The following is a 16,695-nucleotide window of genomic DNA, read 5'->3' as shown; positions in this document are numbered from 1 at the left end:
TTCTGTGGCCTTGACTTTTAGCTCTTTTACTAGCACATGTTTTGCCTGCTTCTTAATTGCTGGATGTGTGTCACCATGGTAAAACAAAGTAAACTATACAGGCTGTGTTGGTTTTACACTGTGTGTCCATGTGTTTTTTTTCGCTGCCATGACCAGATGTCACCAGTCCACATTAACCAAAAGTGAACAGAGCATTCTATGAAAATCCTGTACATTAAAAAAGTGTTAAATCATGAACACATGTAAAGGATATTTTCGGAAATGATTTCAGCGATGAATGATTTCTCAATGTTGTTTGTGTTTGGTTGTGTTTAGGTGGCTGCTCAGGCGGGTGTTTATGACTTGTTGAATCAGCTGGGCTTCTCAGAATTTGAGGACCTGAGAGGCTCAACTTTGTCTGGTCTGCGTCACCGCTGGATGAAGGAGAATCATCATCATCTGCCCTTCAGAGGAGAATTCATCTGAGAAGCTGCCAGTGCTTTTCTTTATGTCTTTTAGTTTACAGTTTTCTTTAATCCTACATCACTCGTGACTGTGAGAAACATGAGATCAGATGTTTGCATCAATCTCCATCACGCCTGTGAGCAGATGTTGTTGTTGTTTTTACTCATTCCTGTTTATTAATGTTAGTAATGATGATGTAGGTGATATTTCCTCTTTATCTGTTAATGCAGGCATTTTTTAGACCCTTTATTAATCTGTTTTTAATTTAATGTTTTTATATATCATCTGTTGCTTTAGTTATGATGTTATGCGCATTTGTGTGTATAGTTTTATCCTGTTTCTTATCATTTTGATCTTTTTCGTGTTTTAAAAGTGCCGTAACTGTGTGTTTTTTAAAATAGTAATAAGCAGATTTCATAATGAAGACATTGGCGGTCTCCATTAAAACACTTTCGTAACAGATTTGTGTGCAGTTTTTTTGTGTGCAAAACTTTTATTATATGAATCTGAAAGAAATATCTCCAATACCAAAAATGAAGGATAAAGAAAGCACGTTTCACGTGGGGAATCTATCATCTGTTTTACTGTAGGGCTATTAAGATATTGAGAGATCTCCTTTCCAGTTTATTGCTAGTACAGATATTACCAGAACTTGAAATTAATCTGCTAGCTTCTCATTTCATTTAATATATACGAACATAAAGACATAAGCACACTGCAATAAACGACTTTCTGTTTTGTCTTGTTTTCAGTACAAATATCTAAAAATTAAGATGCATTTTTCTTGTTGAGCAAAATGACCTAAGAAAGTAAGTCTAGTTTTTAGACAAAAATTTACAATTTGAGTGAATTTGTGCTTAAAACAAGCAAAAAAGTGGGGTCAGAAAATCTTTCTTGAATTAAGAGTTTAAGAAAAAAGTTCAGATTTTTTGTTACCAAATTGGCAGATTATTTTTGTTTTAAACATAAATTCACTTAAATCTTAAGTTTTTTTGTCTTTTAAAAATACTTAATTTCTTAGGTCAATTTGCTCATCAAGTAAAACTTAAATTAAGATGTATTTTGATATTTGTACGGAAAACAAGACAAAAATACAAAGTCAGTAAATTAATTAAATAAAGTAATTAAATCTATTATTCGTATGGCTTGACTAATTATAATTGTATAATTAGGCGTTTGTTTGTAAGAGCACGTTATTTCTTATTATACATGGCTCTCATAGCACATACATATTTCAATAACATGCCGTGTGTTGTATTAGATGAGAAACATGCTTTGCATGATGTGAAGCGAGGGATCAGAGTCTCATTAGTGATGGGCTTCAGAGTCTTGTGGGTTTTAATTGTGTGTGGAGAAGCAGAAGAGATCAAGCCCTCGCTGGGTTGAAAGGGTTTATTTTCTGTGATGTCATCGGTGTGGTTGAGCTTAAATTATCCACAGAGACAAAACAAGAACAAGCTCGCACACAACACAGCAGAAAGACCAAACTGACCAAAGTGAAAAAAAAAACAATGTTTTATGACTGCAAGAATCACGGTATGGAGTATTATTGGCGTTTGCTATAGCAGTATTATTAATATTGTTTAGATTCAGATGATCCACACCCACCGACACAAATCATGTTGTGTTGTTACTTTACAAAGAATCCAATGAGATTTTTAGCTCTTTTGCAGCTTTGTTTATTAGATGTGTTTTATGTAAGCAGTAACATCTGTTGCTTTTATTTCTACTGTGGGGTTTGTGCTGTAAATATTTGATGAGTTTGAATAATATTAACTATAGCAAACACTTGTTGTAGACATTTTATATGTAGTTGGGAAAGTATTAAGAAATGCACTGTTATCTCCACAGGTGAAGTGATGTTTTTTTGTTTGTTGTTGAGGATCTCTGCTGTTATATGATTTGAAATGCTGCTGAATACCTCCTAATGTCATATGAACTTTTACACTTTGTTGCCAGAAATAAGGAATAATTAAATACAACCTTTCCTATTAGCCGAAGATTTAATTACTCCAATGTTAGAGCGATGTAATGTGATGTTTAACAGTACATTAAAAACCCCAATAAGACTATACTAGTAATGCACTTTTATTTGCAGTTAAATCTAAAATGATTTTAGTATTCTTTAGCCGTGTATTTTGTGTTTGCTAAATAAAAAAAGTAAATGACAGATGAAAGTGAGCATGCACGGGTGCTGAATGATCCTGGTTATAAATATGAACTCCATGCATGTGAGAGGAAAAACATTGAGGCCTTTTGAAACTCTGATACTGTAGATGTTCGCTCGCTGTGATCACAGCCCAGTTATCAGCAGCTATGAAAGTGTTCAGGGATTTGATCACACTGTGAGACTCTGACAGATGAAACCAGAGAGCTGCAAATTAAAGACGTCCAATGTCAGAGACTGACGGGGTCACAGGACCCCCGGTTGAGAGTTTACTTTATAGCTTAACTTCATTTAGAGAGACGCAACCTTTAACTTTCCTGCTGAAAGCTGAAACCCAAGAAAGCTCAGGAGATCGGTGAACCTTGTGTTTCCTTTTATAGATGTGAGAAATGTTCAGCTTCTGTATTTCCTCAAACACACTTCTGTATTAATGAAGACTTTACACAAGAACACTGCTAATGAGCATCTTAATATCATCACAGTGTGTTAACACAGATCACTTATAGTCTCACATGTAGACTTAAAAGTTACTAACACAAAGTTTTATTTTAAACCTTGGGTTATTGCGCAACCTCTCCCACTTATTTTTTAATGCCGCACACACCTAACAAAATGAATAATCTGCTAAGTTATTTTCTTATTAACTTCATAAAGACAATAATAAAAAATACAATACATTCACCTAAATGATTATTAGGAACACCATACTAATACTGTGTTTGACCTCCTTTCGCCATCAGAACTGCTTTAATTCTACATGGCATTGATTCAACAAGGTGCTGCAAGCATTCTTTAGAAATGTTGGCCCATAATGATAGGATAGCATCTTGCAGTTGATGGAGATTTGTGGGATGCACATCCAGAGATGCTCTATTGGGTTGAGATCTGGTGACTGTGGGGGCCATTTTAGTACAGTGAACTCATTGTCATGTTCAAGAAATCAATTTGAAATGATTCGAGCTTTGTGACATGGTGCATTATCCTGCTGGAAGTAGCCATCAGAGGATGAGTACATGGTGGTCATAAAGGGATGGACATGGTCAGAAACAATGTTCAGGTAGGCCGTGGCATTTAAACAATGCCCAGTTGGGACTAATGGGCCTAAAATGTGTCAAGAAAACATCCGTTACACCATTACACCACCACCAGCAGCCTGTACAGTGGTAACAAGGCATGATGGATCCATGTTCTCATTCTGTTTACACCAAATTCTGACTCTACCATCTGAATGTCTCAACAGAAATCAATACTCATCAGATCAGGCAACATTTTCCATTTTGTCTTCAACTGTCCAATTTTGGTGAGCTTGTGCAAATTGTAGCCTCTTTTTCTTATTTGTAGTGAAGATGAATGGTACCCGGTGGGGTCTTCTGCTGTTGTAGTCCATCCACCTCAAGGTTGTGCGTGTTGTGGCTTCACAAATGCTTTGCTGCATACCTCGGTTGTAACGAGTGGTTATTTCAGTCAAAGTTGCTCTTCTATCAGCTTAAATCAGTCGGCTCATTCTCTTCTGACCTCTAGCATCAACAAGGCATTTTCGGCCACATGACTGCCGCATACTGGATGTTTTTTCCTTTTCACACCATTCTTTGTGAACCCTAGAAATGGTTGTGCGTGAAAATCCCAGTAACGGTGCAGATTGTGAAATACTCAGATCGGCCCATCTGGCACCAACAACCATGCAACGCTCAAAATTGCTTAAATCACCTTTCTTTCCCATTCTGACATTCAGTTTGGAGTTCAGGAGATTTTCTTGACCCGGACCACACCACTAAATGCATTGAAGCAACTGCCATGTGATTGGTTGATTAGATAATTGCATTAATTACAAATTGAACAGGTGTTCCTAATAATCCTTTAGGTGAGTGTATAGTTATTGACATAAAGCACAAGAGCTGAGTATAAGCTGTGTTTGTGGCTCTTTAAGGCTAAAGTCGAAAATCTTTTGCTCTGAACTTTAATTAACAAAAAGATTTGAAGTGTAATAGTGTCGGCACTTAACAGATATCAGATTATCAGTTGTAACATTACGTGAATTTCTGTCCATCTAAAGTAATGACATCACTTCATTTAAACAAATAATCTTTTGTTGCACCAACTTAATACATGTAAATGTCTTGGTCAAAAAGAAGGAAGGGATCCTTACTTGAGGGAGAGACATCTACGCCAGTGCCCGCCCATATTTTTGTCTTTCTGATGAGGATGGATGCATATATTATTATTTATATCATGTTATAGCAGTATTAAACCTAGGATCATGTAAACATGATGTTTTCCAGGTGGGCTGATTTAAACACGCTGACTTCCAGATGTTGCAGAAGATCAGCCATTAAATCAGCATTACATGTGTGCTATCTGAGATCCAGAACAGCTAATACTGTATGTGTTAGACTTCATTAAAACACATTAAACAATGAATGTGAAAAGAAGTGCTAATTAGAGAGAGAAATAAGATGAGATGTCATCATGAGAGTTTGTGGTGTATGGGTTGAGTAAAGCCAGGTGCTTTCATTAAATCCTCTGTATAGTCTGGAATGTCATCCTGGCACAGACCGAGCTCTAAAACCTTTCATGCATCAACCAGAGGGATGGAAAATCCAGAATCAAAGCTCTCGTGGGCTCTTGAAGGCTTTCCGTCACTGACTGACTAATGCAAAACTCAAGTAGAGATTCACTCGCGTCATAAAATAACACAAAACTAGAAGAGGAAAACTCATTTAGACAAACTGTGATGTTGGCATAATAAAGACTTTACAGAAGTTGAAGATTTGACTCCTAAAGTATATATCCCGTATATTTATTTCCTTCCAATGCTATGCAGACGATACTCAAATCTATCTGCCTCTGGATTCTGATCATTTGGGTTGGGATACTTTGGTGTCTTGTCTAGCAGATGTGAAGGATTGGATGTCCTTAAACTTTCTTCACCTCAATGAAAGCAAAACAGAGATTATAGTTTTTAATTCTTCTTTAATCGTTTATGTAGCAAACCTCACTACATTTAATAACAGCTGATTGAGGCGGCCAAATATGGACCAGATTCCGGTTAGAGAATCAGGAGAGGAGGAACGTCTTTAGAATGAGACATTTATTGATGGTCCAACATCTGTGTATGCTGCTCATATCAATGTAATGTAATGTAATGGTCTACAAAGAAACAAAGAACATAATTACAAATAATCACCATCAGATTAATATTACCTAACAAAATATAAACCATAAACCCAAATGGTATTATCAGTAGAAATATATAAACACAAATATGTGTAACTGAAATATTCATGAGATAATATGGTCAACAATACCATAAAAGTACACGTAATGGGTGCTTATATTAATAATTAAATAACTTAACATGTTTGTGACCGTTACATGTAGCGCTAGCATTACAATAATGAATTAGCATAAACATCGCGGCAAATTTGCGGCCGCTAATAACCGATTATACTGAACACCGCGATCAATATAAACATTACAATTAACATAATCTGGATATAATATAACATGTAATAGCATACAACTCTCTTTAACTTACTTGTATTATATGTACACATTACAGAACGTTAACAGCAGCATATACAAAGATTGACAGCCGTCTTCACCAGTGTGCAACACTCAAAAACGTTCCCTCTAGGAAACATCTAAAGAACATTAGTTCCCTGTTACTACATTGACTTTCTGACACAGCCGCCCCCAATTATCTGTCAAGATAATTGAACACTCTAAGAAAGTCTGTTGGTGGAGCTCGTGTCATTGTCCTCAAGGTGAGGCAGTGGGATTAATCGCACAACTGGGCGAGTATAAACTTTGTCCTTAACATTGACCCTGGCAATACGGATTCTACCATCAGCTCCAGGTAAGGTCTCTGTAACTGTTCCTACAGGCCAGAGTGAACGTGGAAGTTGTGGGTCGACAACAAGTACGACTTGCCCTACTTTCAGTTCTATGCCATCTGTCTTCCACTTGGTACGTCCCTGCATACCTGGGAGGTATTGACGAATAAAGGCAGCCCAGAAACAATCAGCCAGCACCTGGCTATGTCGCCATCTCCGTCTTCCAAGCAGGTTGTTAGGGTCATACAAAACCTGAGGTAGAGACGCATCTCGACGACCCATAAGTAGTAAGTTCGGAGTCACAGGGTCTACATCCGCAATATCCGAGGATACGTAACCGAGTGGCTTGGAGTTCAAGATGCCTTCAACTTCTACCAGTAGGGTCTGAAGTACTGGTTCAGGCACGGACTGCTCTCGGAGGATCACACGTAGTGCTGCTTTAACTGATTTTATTTCGCGCTCCCAGGTACCCCCAAAGTGAGGAGCAATCGGTGGGTTATGGCGAAATCGGATTTTCTGCTCCGCTAGCTGTTCCTGTAGTGTTGCAGACATAGATTCAAGGGCCTCCCTTAACTCCCGATCACCTCCAACGAAGTTGGTGCCATTGTCGCACAACAGCTCCATAGGCTTGCCACGGCGGGCTATGAAACGCCGCAGAGAGAGCAGAAAAGCATCACTGTCCATATGCTCCAATAGATCCAGATGCACACACCGTGTCGTTAGACATTTTTAGATAATCCCCCACCTTTTCTCTTGGCGGCGTCCAATTTTGACTGAGAATGGACCAAAGCAGTCTACACCAGTAGAATAAAAATGTGGCTTGTACAGATTTAACCTGCAGGGGGGTAGATCCGCCAAACGTGGGGTTTGAGGCTTGGCCCGCCACAACTGACTGTCTCGACAAGTATGCTGGTGTTTGCGAACTGCTTCTCGGCCTCGAAGTACCCAATACTGTCGGCGCAGTTCTGCTAGAACCCTTTCTGAGCCAGGGTGAAGGAGTCATTGATCTGTGTCCTTTATCAGCAACTTAGTGATATGATGGCTAGGGTCTAACACAATTGGGTGTATGGCCTCTAAATCAAGTTCACTAGCACGTCGTAGCCGTCCACCAACTCTAACAAGACCAGTGGCATCATCATATTCAGGGGCAAGTGAGCCTAAGCGACTGTTATGTGGAATAGGATGTCCGGCCTTCAAAGCTCTAACCTCAATAGGAAAGGAGTCTATTTGAGCTTGTGACAGAAGCAGCTTTTCCGCTTTAATATATTCAGAAGCCTCCATAGAAGGGTCAGTGTTGGTGCTAGCCGCCCCATGCAGGGATATGACTGTGGCCTTAACGAGCTCTTGCCATGTGTGGAATTGGCTTGGATCTGGAGGAAGCGAACTATTAGGTGCTGAAACAGATCCCACAAAGACAGATTTCTTTAGTTCACTGCTGTCAGGTTCACATTCACATTTGGGCATTGATGGCCATTGGTCAGGTGGCTGAACAAGGAAGGCTGGACCTGAGCTCCACTGATGCGGGCCTGCTAAGTCGGTAAGTGTAAGACCCCGTGTAATGTGGTCGGCAGGGTTGTTACGCGAATCCACGTACCTCCATTCAGCCATCTCTGTTAGAGTCTGGATCTCTGCCACGCGCGTTCCTACAAACACTTTGTAGTGGCAAGATTCAGATGTCAACCAGTACAACACCGTGGTAGAGTCAGACCAGAAAGTGACCTTATGGATAGGTATGGTCAACTCTGTTTGGAGCACCTTCGCCAACTGTGCACCGGTAAGGGCAGCACACAGCTCCAAACGAGGCATAGACAGGCATTTTCGAGGTGCTACTCTAGACCTGGCTAAGACGAAGGTAAGAATAACTTGTCCTTGATGGTCTGTGGTGCGTAAGTATGCCACCGAACCGTATGCCCTTTCCGACGCATCACTAAAGACATGAAGCTCTCGGGTGACAGAAGGGTGGTCAGCAGAGACTGGGGTGTATGCTCGAGGGAACTGAAGCTTTACAAGAGTTGGGAGTTCTCCTACCCAGGTAAGCCACTTCTCTCTCAAAGGTAATGGTTCTATGGGGTCGTCCCAACCGAGGTTGTGCTTCCAGAGGTCTTGGATAATAACCTTGGCCCTTGTAGTGAACGGGGTAATGAACCCCAAAGGGTCAGTCTGACTCGCCAAAGTTTTATATATGTTCCTCATGGTAGGCTCAACAGTTTCCACAGAACGTAAATTGTACCCCAAGGTGTCACTTATGCAATTCCACCGCAGACCAAGAGTGAGTTCCTGAAGGTCAGCAGTGCTTTGGGCTAACCAACGTTCGCTATTCGCTGACCTGGCTTCTGGAGGTAGGTGTTGGATTACCGTTGGCACATTGCACGCCCACTGTCTAATCTCAAAGCCCCCTTTGGAAAGGAGTTGGCGCAACCCATCCACTATCTCTTTAGCTTCACTCGTCGATGGTACACTGTGAAGGCAGTTATCCACGTAGAATGAATGCTCCACAATATCCACTGAGTTGGCCATAGTATCTTTATGTGCTTGGACGTGATGTTGAAGGGCATGAATTGCGCAACAGGGGCTGCAGGTGGTGCCGAACGGAAGAACCTGCCACTCATATATATCAGGTTCTGCCTCCCTGCACATGTCTCTCCAAAGGAAACGCAAGACGGATTTGTCCCCAGGCAGCAAACGGACTTGGTGGAACATACCTTTGATGTCCCCACTGATAGCAACGGTGTGTTGGCGAAATCTCAGGAGGACACCTAGTAAGGATGGTCCCAAAGTTGGTCCTGGTAGCAGCTGTTCATTTAAGGACTGTCCCTGATGTTGGAAGGAGCAGTTGAAGACAATTCTGTCTTTACCATTGTGTTGCACCATGTGGTGCGGTATGAACCAAGACTCTGCACTCTGGTCTGCTTCCTCTGCAGTTATCTTAGACACATACCCGGCTGACTCCAACTTAGTGATCTCATTGCAGTAAACTTTAGCCTTCTCAGGATCCCGTGCCAGTCTGCGCTCAATACGGCGCAAACTAGGAAGAACAGCTGTTTTATCTGCATGGAGTATGTTTAGGGGGGTTCGTCTCAGCAGTGGTGTAGCATAACGTTGTATACCATCCACAGTCACCCTGATGGTAGCATTCTGCAGTAAAGTGTAAGCCTCTTTGTCCTGTTTGGACCTTGTAACCATCTTGGTATTGTATGGAAGAGTGTCAACTTGCCAGAGTCTTTCCACATGCTGGATCAGATCGTCACGATTTGAAACTGTCGTAATGTGAAGACACTGCTGACTTCCACGTGAGGGCTGCATGGGACTCATCGGGCCTTGGAGAGACCATCCTAACGGTGTATGAACAGCAATGGGTCCTCCTATGGGGCCTTTACAAATGGGCTGAACTGGTGTCAGGAGATGCGGCATATCAGACCCGATAAGAAGCAGCGGTTTCACTCTGTCCATAGGAGGCAGTGGAAGGTCCTTTAGGTGTCGATAAGCCTTCTGGAGAGCAGCCACTGGGTAGTTGTGCTCTGCTAGACACAAACCGGTGGCAGTGAATGCATTATGTATAGCAAACTTCTTCATTGGCTTGGATACTGATGACACCTCAAAAGACACAGATGACCCGTTAAGTTCTGTGTGACACTGGTGAATTGTCTGCAATGGGAGCAATTCTGGAGTACCAGTTAACTTGAGCTGCTCCATTACTGGCTGAAGCACTATTGTTCTTTCAGACCCGTCATCAAGAACTGCGTGGGTTTCCATAGTTCGTCGACCATTGTGAAGAAGGACTTTGACTACTTTCAACATAACCTTGGGTGAACGGTTAGGACGGTCAAAGTATATTCTGGTAGGTGGCAGACTGACCATGAGTACGGCCCTGGAAGTATCATTGACAGAATCGTGCAGAACGGTGAGATGTAACTCTTTACAAACACCACATGGACGCTTGAGATTGCAGACCTCCACTGCATGATTCCGGCCACATCTCCAACAGCGCTTTCCCTCTTTAATCCAAGCGATAACTTGAGCTGTAGTCAGTTTCTTAAACTGTTCACAGGCATTTAGGTAATGGTCCCTACTATCACAATGAGGACAATACGGCCTGGGCTTTAACTTTGAGCTAGACTTCTGTGTTGCAGCATCAGGACCCTTCGTGCCTCTCTCACTGGTCAAGAGAACAGGTGTAAATCTCTCCTTTGGACGAGCAAAAGTCGTGGATTTAGCATAGGACTTGGGTGAGTCACAATGGAACAGTGCTGCAGCTCGGCTGGAAATTCGCTTCGCTTGGGATTTAATCTCGAGCCAAACGGCCAGATCTGGAAGTGTATAGGTTTTGTCTGTGCCTGTCTGGAGAATACCTTTGCTTAGACAGTATTCAACAAAGCCATCACGATAGGCAGGTGGCAACTTGCTGAGCAGACGATCCACATGAGAGCCACACATGAGCTCATAACCGTTCTGGCCTTCAAGAGTCCTCAGCATACCTACCAACGATTGTACCGATAAGGCAAAGGAATCAAAAGCATTAGCATCGCCCAATCTTAGTGGTGGACTGTTCATGATAGCACCCAGCTCTGACTGCACAAGTTGTCTTGGCTGTCCATACTTGTCCTGAAGTGCCTGCAACGCAGCAGAGTATGGATGTGAATGATACATGTAGGCTTTAGCCAGCTGCTGAGCACTAGGAAGTTTCAAATGGCTTAACAAGACATGGTATTTGTACTGCTCACTAAGATAGCTGTGACTACTTAACAAATTGTCCAGTCCTAATTTTAACAAGGCGAAGTCACTCTCATTACCACTTTCAAACACTGGTAGCTTAGGTTGTGGAATGCCATAAGCTGAAGCAAACAGTAACTCTGTATCAGGGTATGCCGAATGTGCATAGGGAAGATGCGGCAATGAGGGTGGCTGAGTAAAGCTAGCATTAGGTGGCCTGGCTGATGCCTGCTGGCTGGTAAATGGAAGTTGCAGCTGACGGGCATAGGTAGTCACTGGAGGGGGAAATGTCTGCGGTATCATATATGGACGTGTAGACATCGGCAGTGCGGCAGCGGTAGACTGCTGTGGCACAGATGACATGCTCATACTCAAGGGGTGTGCAGTAGTGGACATAACGGAGGCTACTGAGAGAGGTTGAGGTACCACATACGATGATGACATCACAGAGCGTAATGGCGCAGTTATGTTGGCAGTCTGTGATACTGTAGAGACTGACACTGATTGTGGTAAGTGAAGCACTGGAGGTAAGGAAACACTCACGGATTCAGTGGTAGGTAATGTCTGCTCCGGTGGTCTTAGTGACGGCTGCGAGTCATCATCCAGCAGTATCTGATCAGCTGAGAAAGGCTGCATGGATGAAGTCACTACTGATGACTGAGGAAAGGGCTGTTTAGACAAAGAGCTATGTGATGGACTCATGACTGGACTACTCTGATTGTATTGAGATGGAGGTAAAGGGCTGGCTGGTGAGCTTGAAGGCACCGGGGTGGCTGAACCAGAGTCTATAGAAAGCATAGAAGATACAAGCTTCGCTACCTCTAATTCAGTCTCTGCTTGTTGCAGTTTTCGTTGTCTCTCTAGATGTTTGGACAAAGCCTCCTTAGCTGCTAGAGCCTCCTCCTGAACACGCTGAGCTTCCTTAGCTTGTGTCTGCAGCCGCTGATATTCCATGTCAGCGAGTGAGTCCTCCTGTATTTGCTGCTTAAGACTATCAAACTGTCTCTGTTTAATCTTCTCCTCCAAAACAGCGGTCTGGACACTTGAGAGTTCTGGTGGAAGATAAACGCCAGTGGAGGTAATAGAACGCCTACTGGTCCGGGAATGAGACCTGTTACCGCTATGAGACGTTTTCCTCGAGCTGCTTCTAGGTTGACTGGAACCTGGCAATGAAGCTTTAGAAGGATGGTCTGCTGCTGGTGGGTAATCAACCTCATAATCAGCCAGGTGAGACGGCAAATTAGTCCTACGGCGAGGTCTATCCATTGTCTCTGTGTCACTTACTGTTGGGTCCATACTGGTTTGATGTTGCTCTCAATCCGGCTCGAAGGACCAAAATTAATGTAGCAAACCTCACTACATTTAATAACAGCTGATTGAGGCGGCCAAATATGGACCATATTCCGGTCAGAGAATCAGGAGAGGAGGAAAGTCTTTAGAATGAGACATTTATTGATGGTCCAACATCTGTGTATGCTGCTCATATCAATGTAATGTAATGTAATGGTCTACAAAGAAACAAAGAACATAATTACAAATAATTACCATCAGATTAATATTACCTAACAAAATATAAACCATAAACCCAAATGGTATTATCAGTAGAAATATATAAACACAAATATGTGTAACTGAAATATTCATGAGATAATATGGTCAACAATACCATAAAAGTACACGTAATGGGTGCTTATATTAATAATTAAATAACTTAACATGTTTGTGACCGTTACATGTAGCGCTAGCATTATAATAATGAATTAGCATAAACATTGCGGCAAAATTGCGGCCGCTAATAACCGATTATACTGAACACCGCGATCAATATAAACATTACAATTAACATAATCTGGATATAACATAACATGTAATAGCATACAACTCTCTTTAACTTACTTGTATTATATGTACACATTACAGAACGTTAACAGCAGCATATACAAAGATTGACAGCCGTCTTCACCAGTGTGCAACACTCAAAAACGTTCCCTCTAGGAAACATCTAAAGAACATTAGTTCCCAGTTACTACATTGACTTTCTGACAGTTTACATTTTGGTGACTTGGCATCATAACCATTAGTAAAGCACTTTGATATATTTTGATAATAATCAAACATTTTGACAAACAGACCAATACTGTAGTCAAGACAAATGTTTTTCATATTAGAGTCTTAGAGCTAAAGTAAAATCATTTCTTTCTTTTAAGGACTTTGAGAGGGTCATCCATGCTTTTATTTCATCAAGATGATTGTAATTGCCTTTATTTTACGTATAAACCAATCATCTCCTAGTGTCTTCACAGCTGCCGTGAGGCTCCTTACTGGTGTGCATGAACGAGAGAGCATTTCACCCCAGTACTGATATCATTGCATTGCCTTCCACTTTGTTACAGAATTGATCTTAAAGTCTTTTTTCTGGTTTTTAAACTTTTAAATGGATCAGCTCCGCTATATATTTCTGATTTACCATCTGTACATAATCCTAAAGGTCTCTTAGATCCTCCAACCAGAGACATTTAAACGTTCCTCTGGGTAGACTGAAGTCAAGAGGAGACCGAGCCTCTGCTGTGACTGCATAAAGAAATATGCTGAAAAAACGCTTCATAAAGAACTAGTGCAAGCTAAAACTTTTCAATTCCTATTGAGTCCTATTGTTGAGAGTGTCTTTGTGAGTTTGGGTGAATAATTATATTTCAGTCTGTTCCTTACGTAAACCCGCTATATATGACAATAGAGGAGTTCAAATATAAGACATGAGTCATATTTCAGACTGATTTTATGGTGTTGGACAGAATCACAGTTGACTTATGAAACAGAGCAGCTTCTTTTGTGTTTAATGAAAGAGAAAAATAATAACTATTTCTTTAAATGAATGACTAACATCAGGCTAAATGATGTGTGATGAGATTAACATGAAGTGATTAACAGTAATGAGTTAATTCTGCTCATCCTCTCTGTGAGTCTTAACAAGATCAGATTGACTCTGAGTCACAACTGAATCACACCTTTACTAGACAATAAAGATGCTCTATAATTCATTTCACAAGTCCTAAATTGAAATGATTTATAAAATGTCATTTTATTATCTAACTAACAGAGGTTAAGAGATTGTGTCTAGTGTGGATGTTAGTCTAGTTGATATGTGAGAAACAGTTGATTGGATCTAACTGAAAGTTTCTCACCATCACGGAGCTTTAACAAGCAGACGTGTCTCATATTACATAAAGTACAGACATGAGCGCTGCTTGGATGGGTCTGACACCTGCCCCTACCAAATATTAACCATGTTTTTTTGTGGTAAAAGTGTAATAACCATGGTTTTTAGGTGTACTGCCCATACAGCAAAAAAAAAATATATATATATATATCTGGGAAAAATATATTTGAAATATATGCTAAATACATTTTGTAAAAAGTAATGCTTAATTGATTACATTTTTGAATTTGAAAATATATTTAATTTTAACCTTTATATCAACATTTCAAAATGTATTTCAAGGGCTAGCAGACACATTTATTATTTTACATCCAATATTGCAAAAATGCAGTATTTACAAAACATATTTAAATATATGTTAATTTTGTTTACAGGTTCCTAACAAAAACAAAGTTTTTTTGTTCAATGCAATGTGAATATATATTTAAATGCTTCAAAATGTATTTATTTGTAAAATATATTTCAAAATATACAAAAAATTGCCAAAAAATTATTTGCTGAAATATTTTGGCCATTTTTTAAATATTTTGAAATATATCAAAAAAAAAATTGCCCTATGGGTGATTATTAGTAAAACCATGTTTTTTCTACACTAACCATGTTTTTAGCTTTAAAGGTGCAGTGTGTTATTTTTAGAAGGATCTCTTGACAGAAATGCAAAATAATATACAAAACTATATTATTAGGGGTGTATAAAGCACTTTGGAGACTGTTCTTGTTGGCAAAATGTGCTATAGAAATAAAAGTTGATTGATTGATTGATTGATTGAACGGTTATGTTTTTATTGCCTTAGAATGAGACGTTTTAAATCTACATACACAGAGGGTCCCCTTACACGGAGGCCGCCATTTTGTGCCGCCATGTTTCTACAGAAACCCTTAACAGACAAACTTTTTTACTAAGTTGTCTCCAACAATGACTTGTTTGTCCGGTGGCGGCTACTGTAGCTTATGCGTTTCAAAAGCAAGAGGTGAGCAGTGGACTGACCCTTTGGTTGCAATTCACAACCTCACCACTAGATGCCGCTAAAATTTACACACTGCACCTTTAACTGTAAACCCATGGTCAATTTTTATGAGGTTGAACAGGTGTTTTTTATGTCAATGGTCTATAATCTTACTTTTGAGGACTTCTCTAAATGTGCAAGTTTCAACTTTATCATCTCAACATCAACAGGTCTTGATGAACTTGCACACTGGCATTAATTTATGATCACATGTGCACACTTTCTACTGGTATACAACTTGACCAATATGAGTTTTCATTGGTAGCTAGTTAATAGTTTGTAGTGTTTATTTTGCTAAAAATATTTGTGTGTATTCTGAGATCCAGTCCTCTGTGTGAATGTTCAAGTGTTGATGAAGATAATATGAGCATATTGATTATTGATAATGCTGCAGCTCATGAGCAAAACCTTCAGTTCATTTACAGGACTTATTTAACACAAGTTTGACTCCACAAGATGTTTTATAATTGTGTTTCAAGTCACGGTTATGCATGTATTTTGGGACTGTGACACGATCAAGACCTGCTGGAAAGAGATACACAAAGTACAGAGGATCATTGGAAAATCTTTTGCTGAAGGTCTATCTCTTGAACTGTATGATTTAGAATCTGTGCTACATCTTTTGGCCAAAAAATGTATGTTGTTGTGATCTACTCCTCAGGTCCCTTCTGTCAATATGTGGTTGACTCAAATTGTCTTTAGAAAAACTAAGCTGTGACTTACACCGAAGGTCTACTGATTTTTTGCGTGTCTGGTCCCCTTTTTGGAATTTCCTAAAAAATTTAGGCAGATTTTTATTTATTTATTAATTCTTGTTTCATTTGGTGCTATTACCCTTCATTTGATCATTGAACTACCATTGCATGATAGACTGTATAATGAAATAGTCATCCTGCTATGACTGTAAATGTATAAAAACTAAACTAAAAATACTAAAGATGATAATGCGGCACTGTCAGTCCTGTCCAGTAGGGGGAGCTGTAATCTTCAATCTGTCTATGATTCAAGTCATCGATTCAGATACATCATGATTGAAATAGTTTTGTTTTAGTTATCAGGTAGGCAAAAATGTTAACTCGTGTTTATACTTTTAGGAAAACATTGAGGAAACATTTACTCATCATATGCTGTTTCAAACCTTTTTACTTTTTATCCCGTTGAGGACTCGTCGAAGGTGCATGAAACTGGTGCCAGATTTAAATACAGCAGGTAAAATAATAAAATGAAGAGCTATAATAGACGGAAAACTTTTAGTGCTTATACCTCAGTTGTGGACATGCAATGCCATGAGGCTGAATGAATGATTTTCCCACAGGA

General features: G+C 40.1%; 3 protein-coding genes across 9 annotated transcripts in view; 1 reads left to right on the top strand and 2 right to left on the bottom strand.

Annotated features, from left to right (window-relative positions):
* The window catches only part of pald1a (phosphatase domain containing paladin 1a), a 62,260-nt gene extending 61,354 nt beyond the window's left edge, over positions 1-906 (top strand). For all 7 annotated transcript variants that reach the window (XM_073867252.1, XM_073867253.1, XM_073867258.1 and 4 more), the window contains one exon: positions 316-906. In XM_073867252.1, coding sequence (XP_073723353.1) covers positions 316-465 — 150 coding nt within the window. In that variant the 3' untranslated portion in view covers positions 466-906. The remainder of the gene's footprint in view (positions 1-315) is intronic.
* A 4,705-nt stretch (positions 907-5,611) lies between these two features.
* LOC141363745 (uncharacterized) lies at positions 5,612-7,183 on the bottom strand. The gene is made up of 2 exons (XM_073867251.1): positions 6,147-7,183; positions 5,612-5,758 (listed from the first exon to the last, which is right to left on the bottom strand). The coding sequence occupies exon 1, from the start codon at positions 7,126-7,128 to the stop codon at positions 6,334-6,336; it is 795 nt and encodes a 264-aa protein (XP_073723352.1). The 5' UTR covers positions 7,129-7,183; the 3' UTR covers positions 5,612-5,758; positions 6,147-6,333.
* Positions 7,184-7,218: 35 nt separating this feature from the next.
* Positions 7,219-13,202, bottom strand: LOC141363744 (uncharacterized). The gene is made up of 2 exons (XM_073867250.1): positions 13,051-13,202; positions 7,219-12,662 (listed from the first exon to the last, which is right to left on the bottom strand). Exon 2 carries the CDS (start codon positions 12,448-12,450, stop codon positions 7,444-7,446), a length of 5,007 nt encoding a protein of 1,668 aa, XP_073723351.1. The 5' UTR covers positions 12,451-12,662; positions 13,051-13,202; the 3' UTR covers positions 7,219-7,443.
* Between the last annotated feature and the right edge of the window lie 3,493 nt (positions 13,203-16,695).

Source organism: Misgurnus anguillicaudatus, chromosome 4, assembly GCF_027580225.2.
Source record: "Misgurnus anguillicaudatus chromosome 4, ASM2758022v2, whole genome shotgun sequence".
Classification (NCBI taxonomy): Eukaryota; Metazoa; Chordata; class Actinopteri; order Cypriniformes; family Cobitidae; genus Misgurnus; species Misgurnus anguillicaudatus.
This window is presented reverse-complemented; position numbering and strand designations above follow the sequence as displayed.

Excerpts from the sequence above, each read along its gene's own strand:
- LOC141363745 (XM_073867251.1), bottom strand. The coding sequence starts at position 7,128 with ATGGACAGTGATGCTTTTCTGCTCTCTCTGCGGCGTTTCATAGCCCGC.
- LOC141363744 (XM_073867250.1), bottom strand. The coding sequence starts at position 12,450 with ATGGACCCAACAGTAAGTGACACAGAGACAATGGATAGACCTCGCCGT.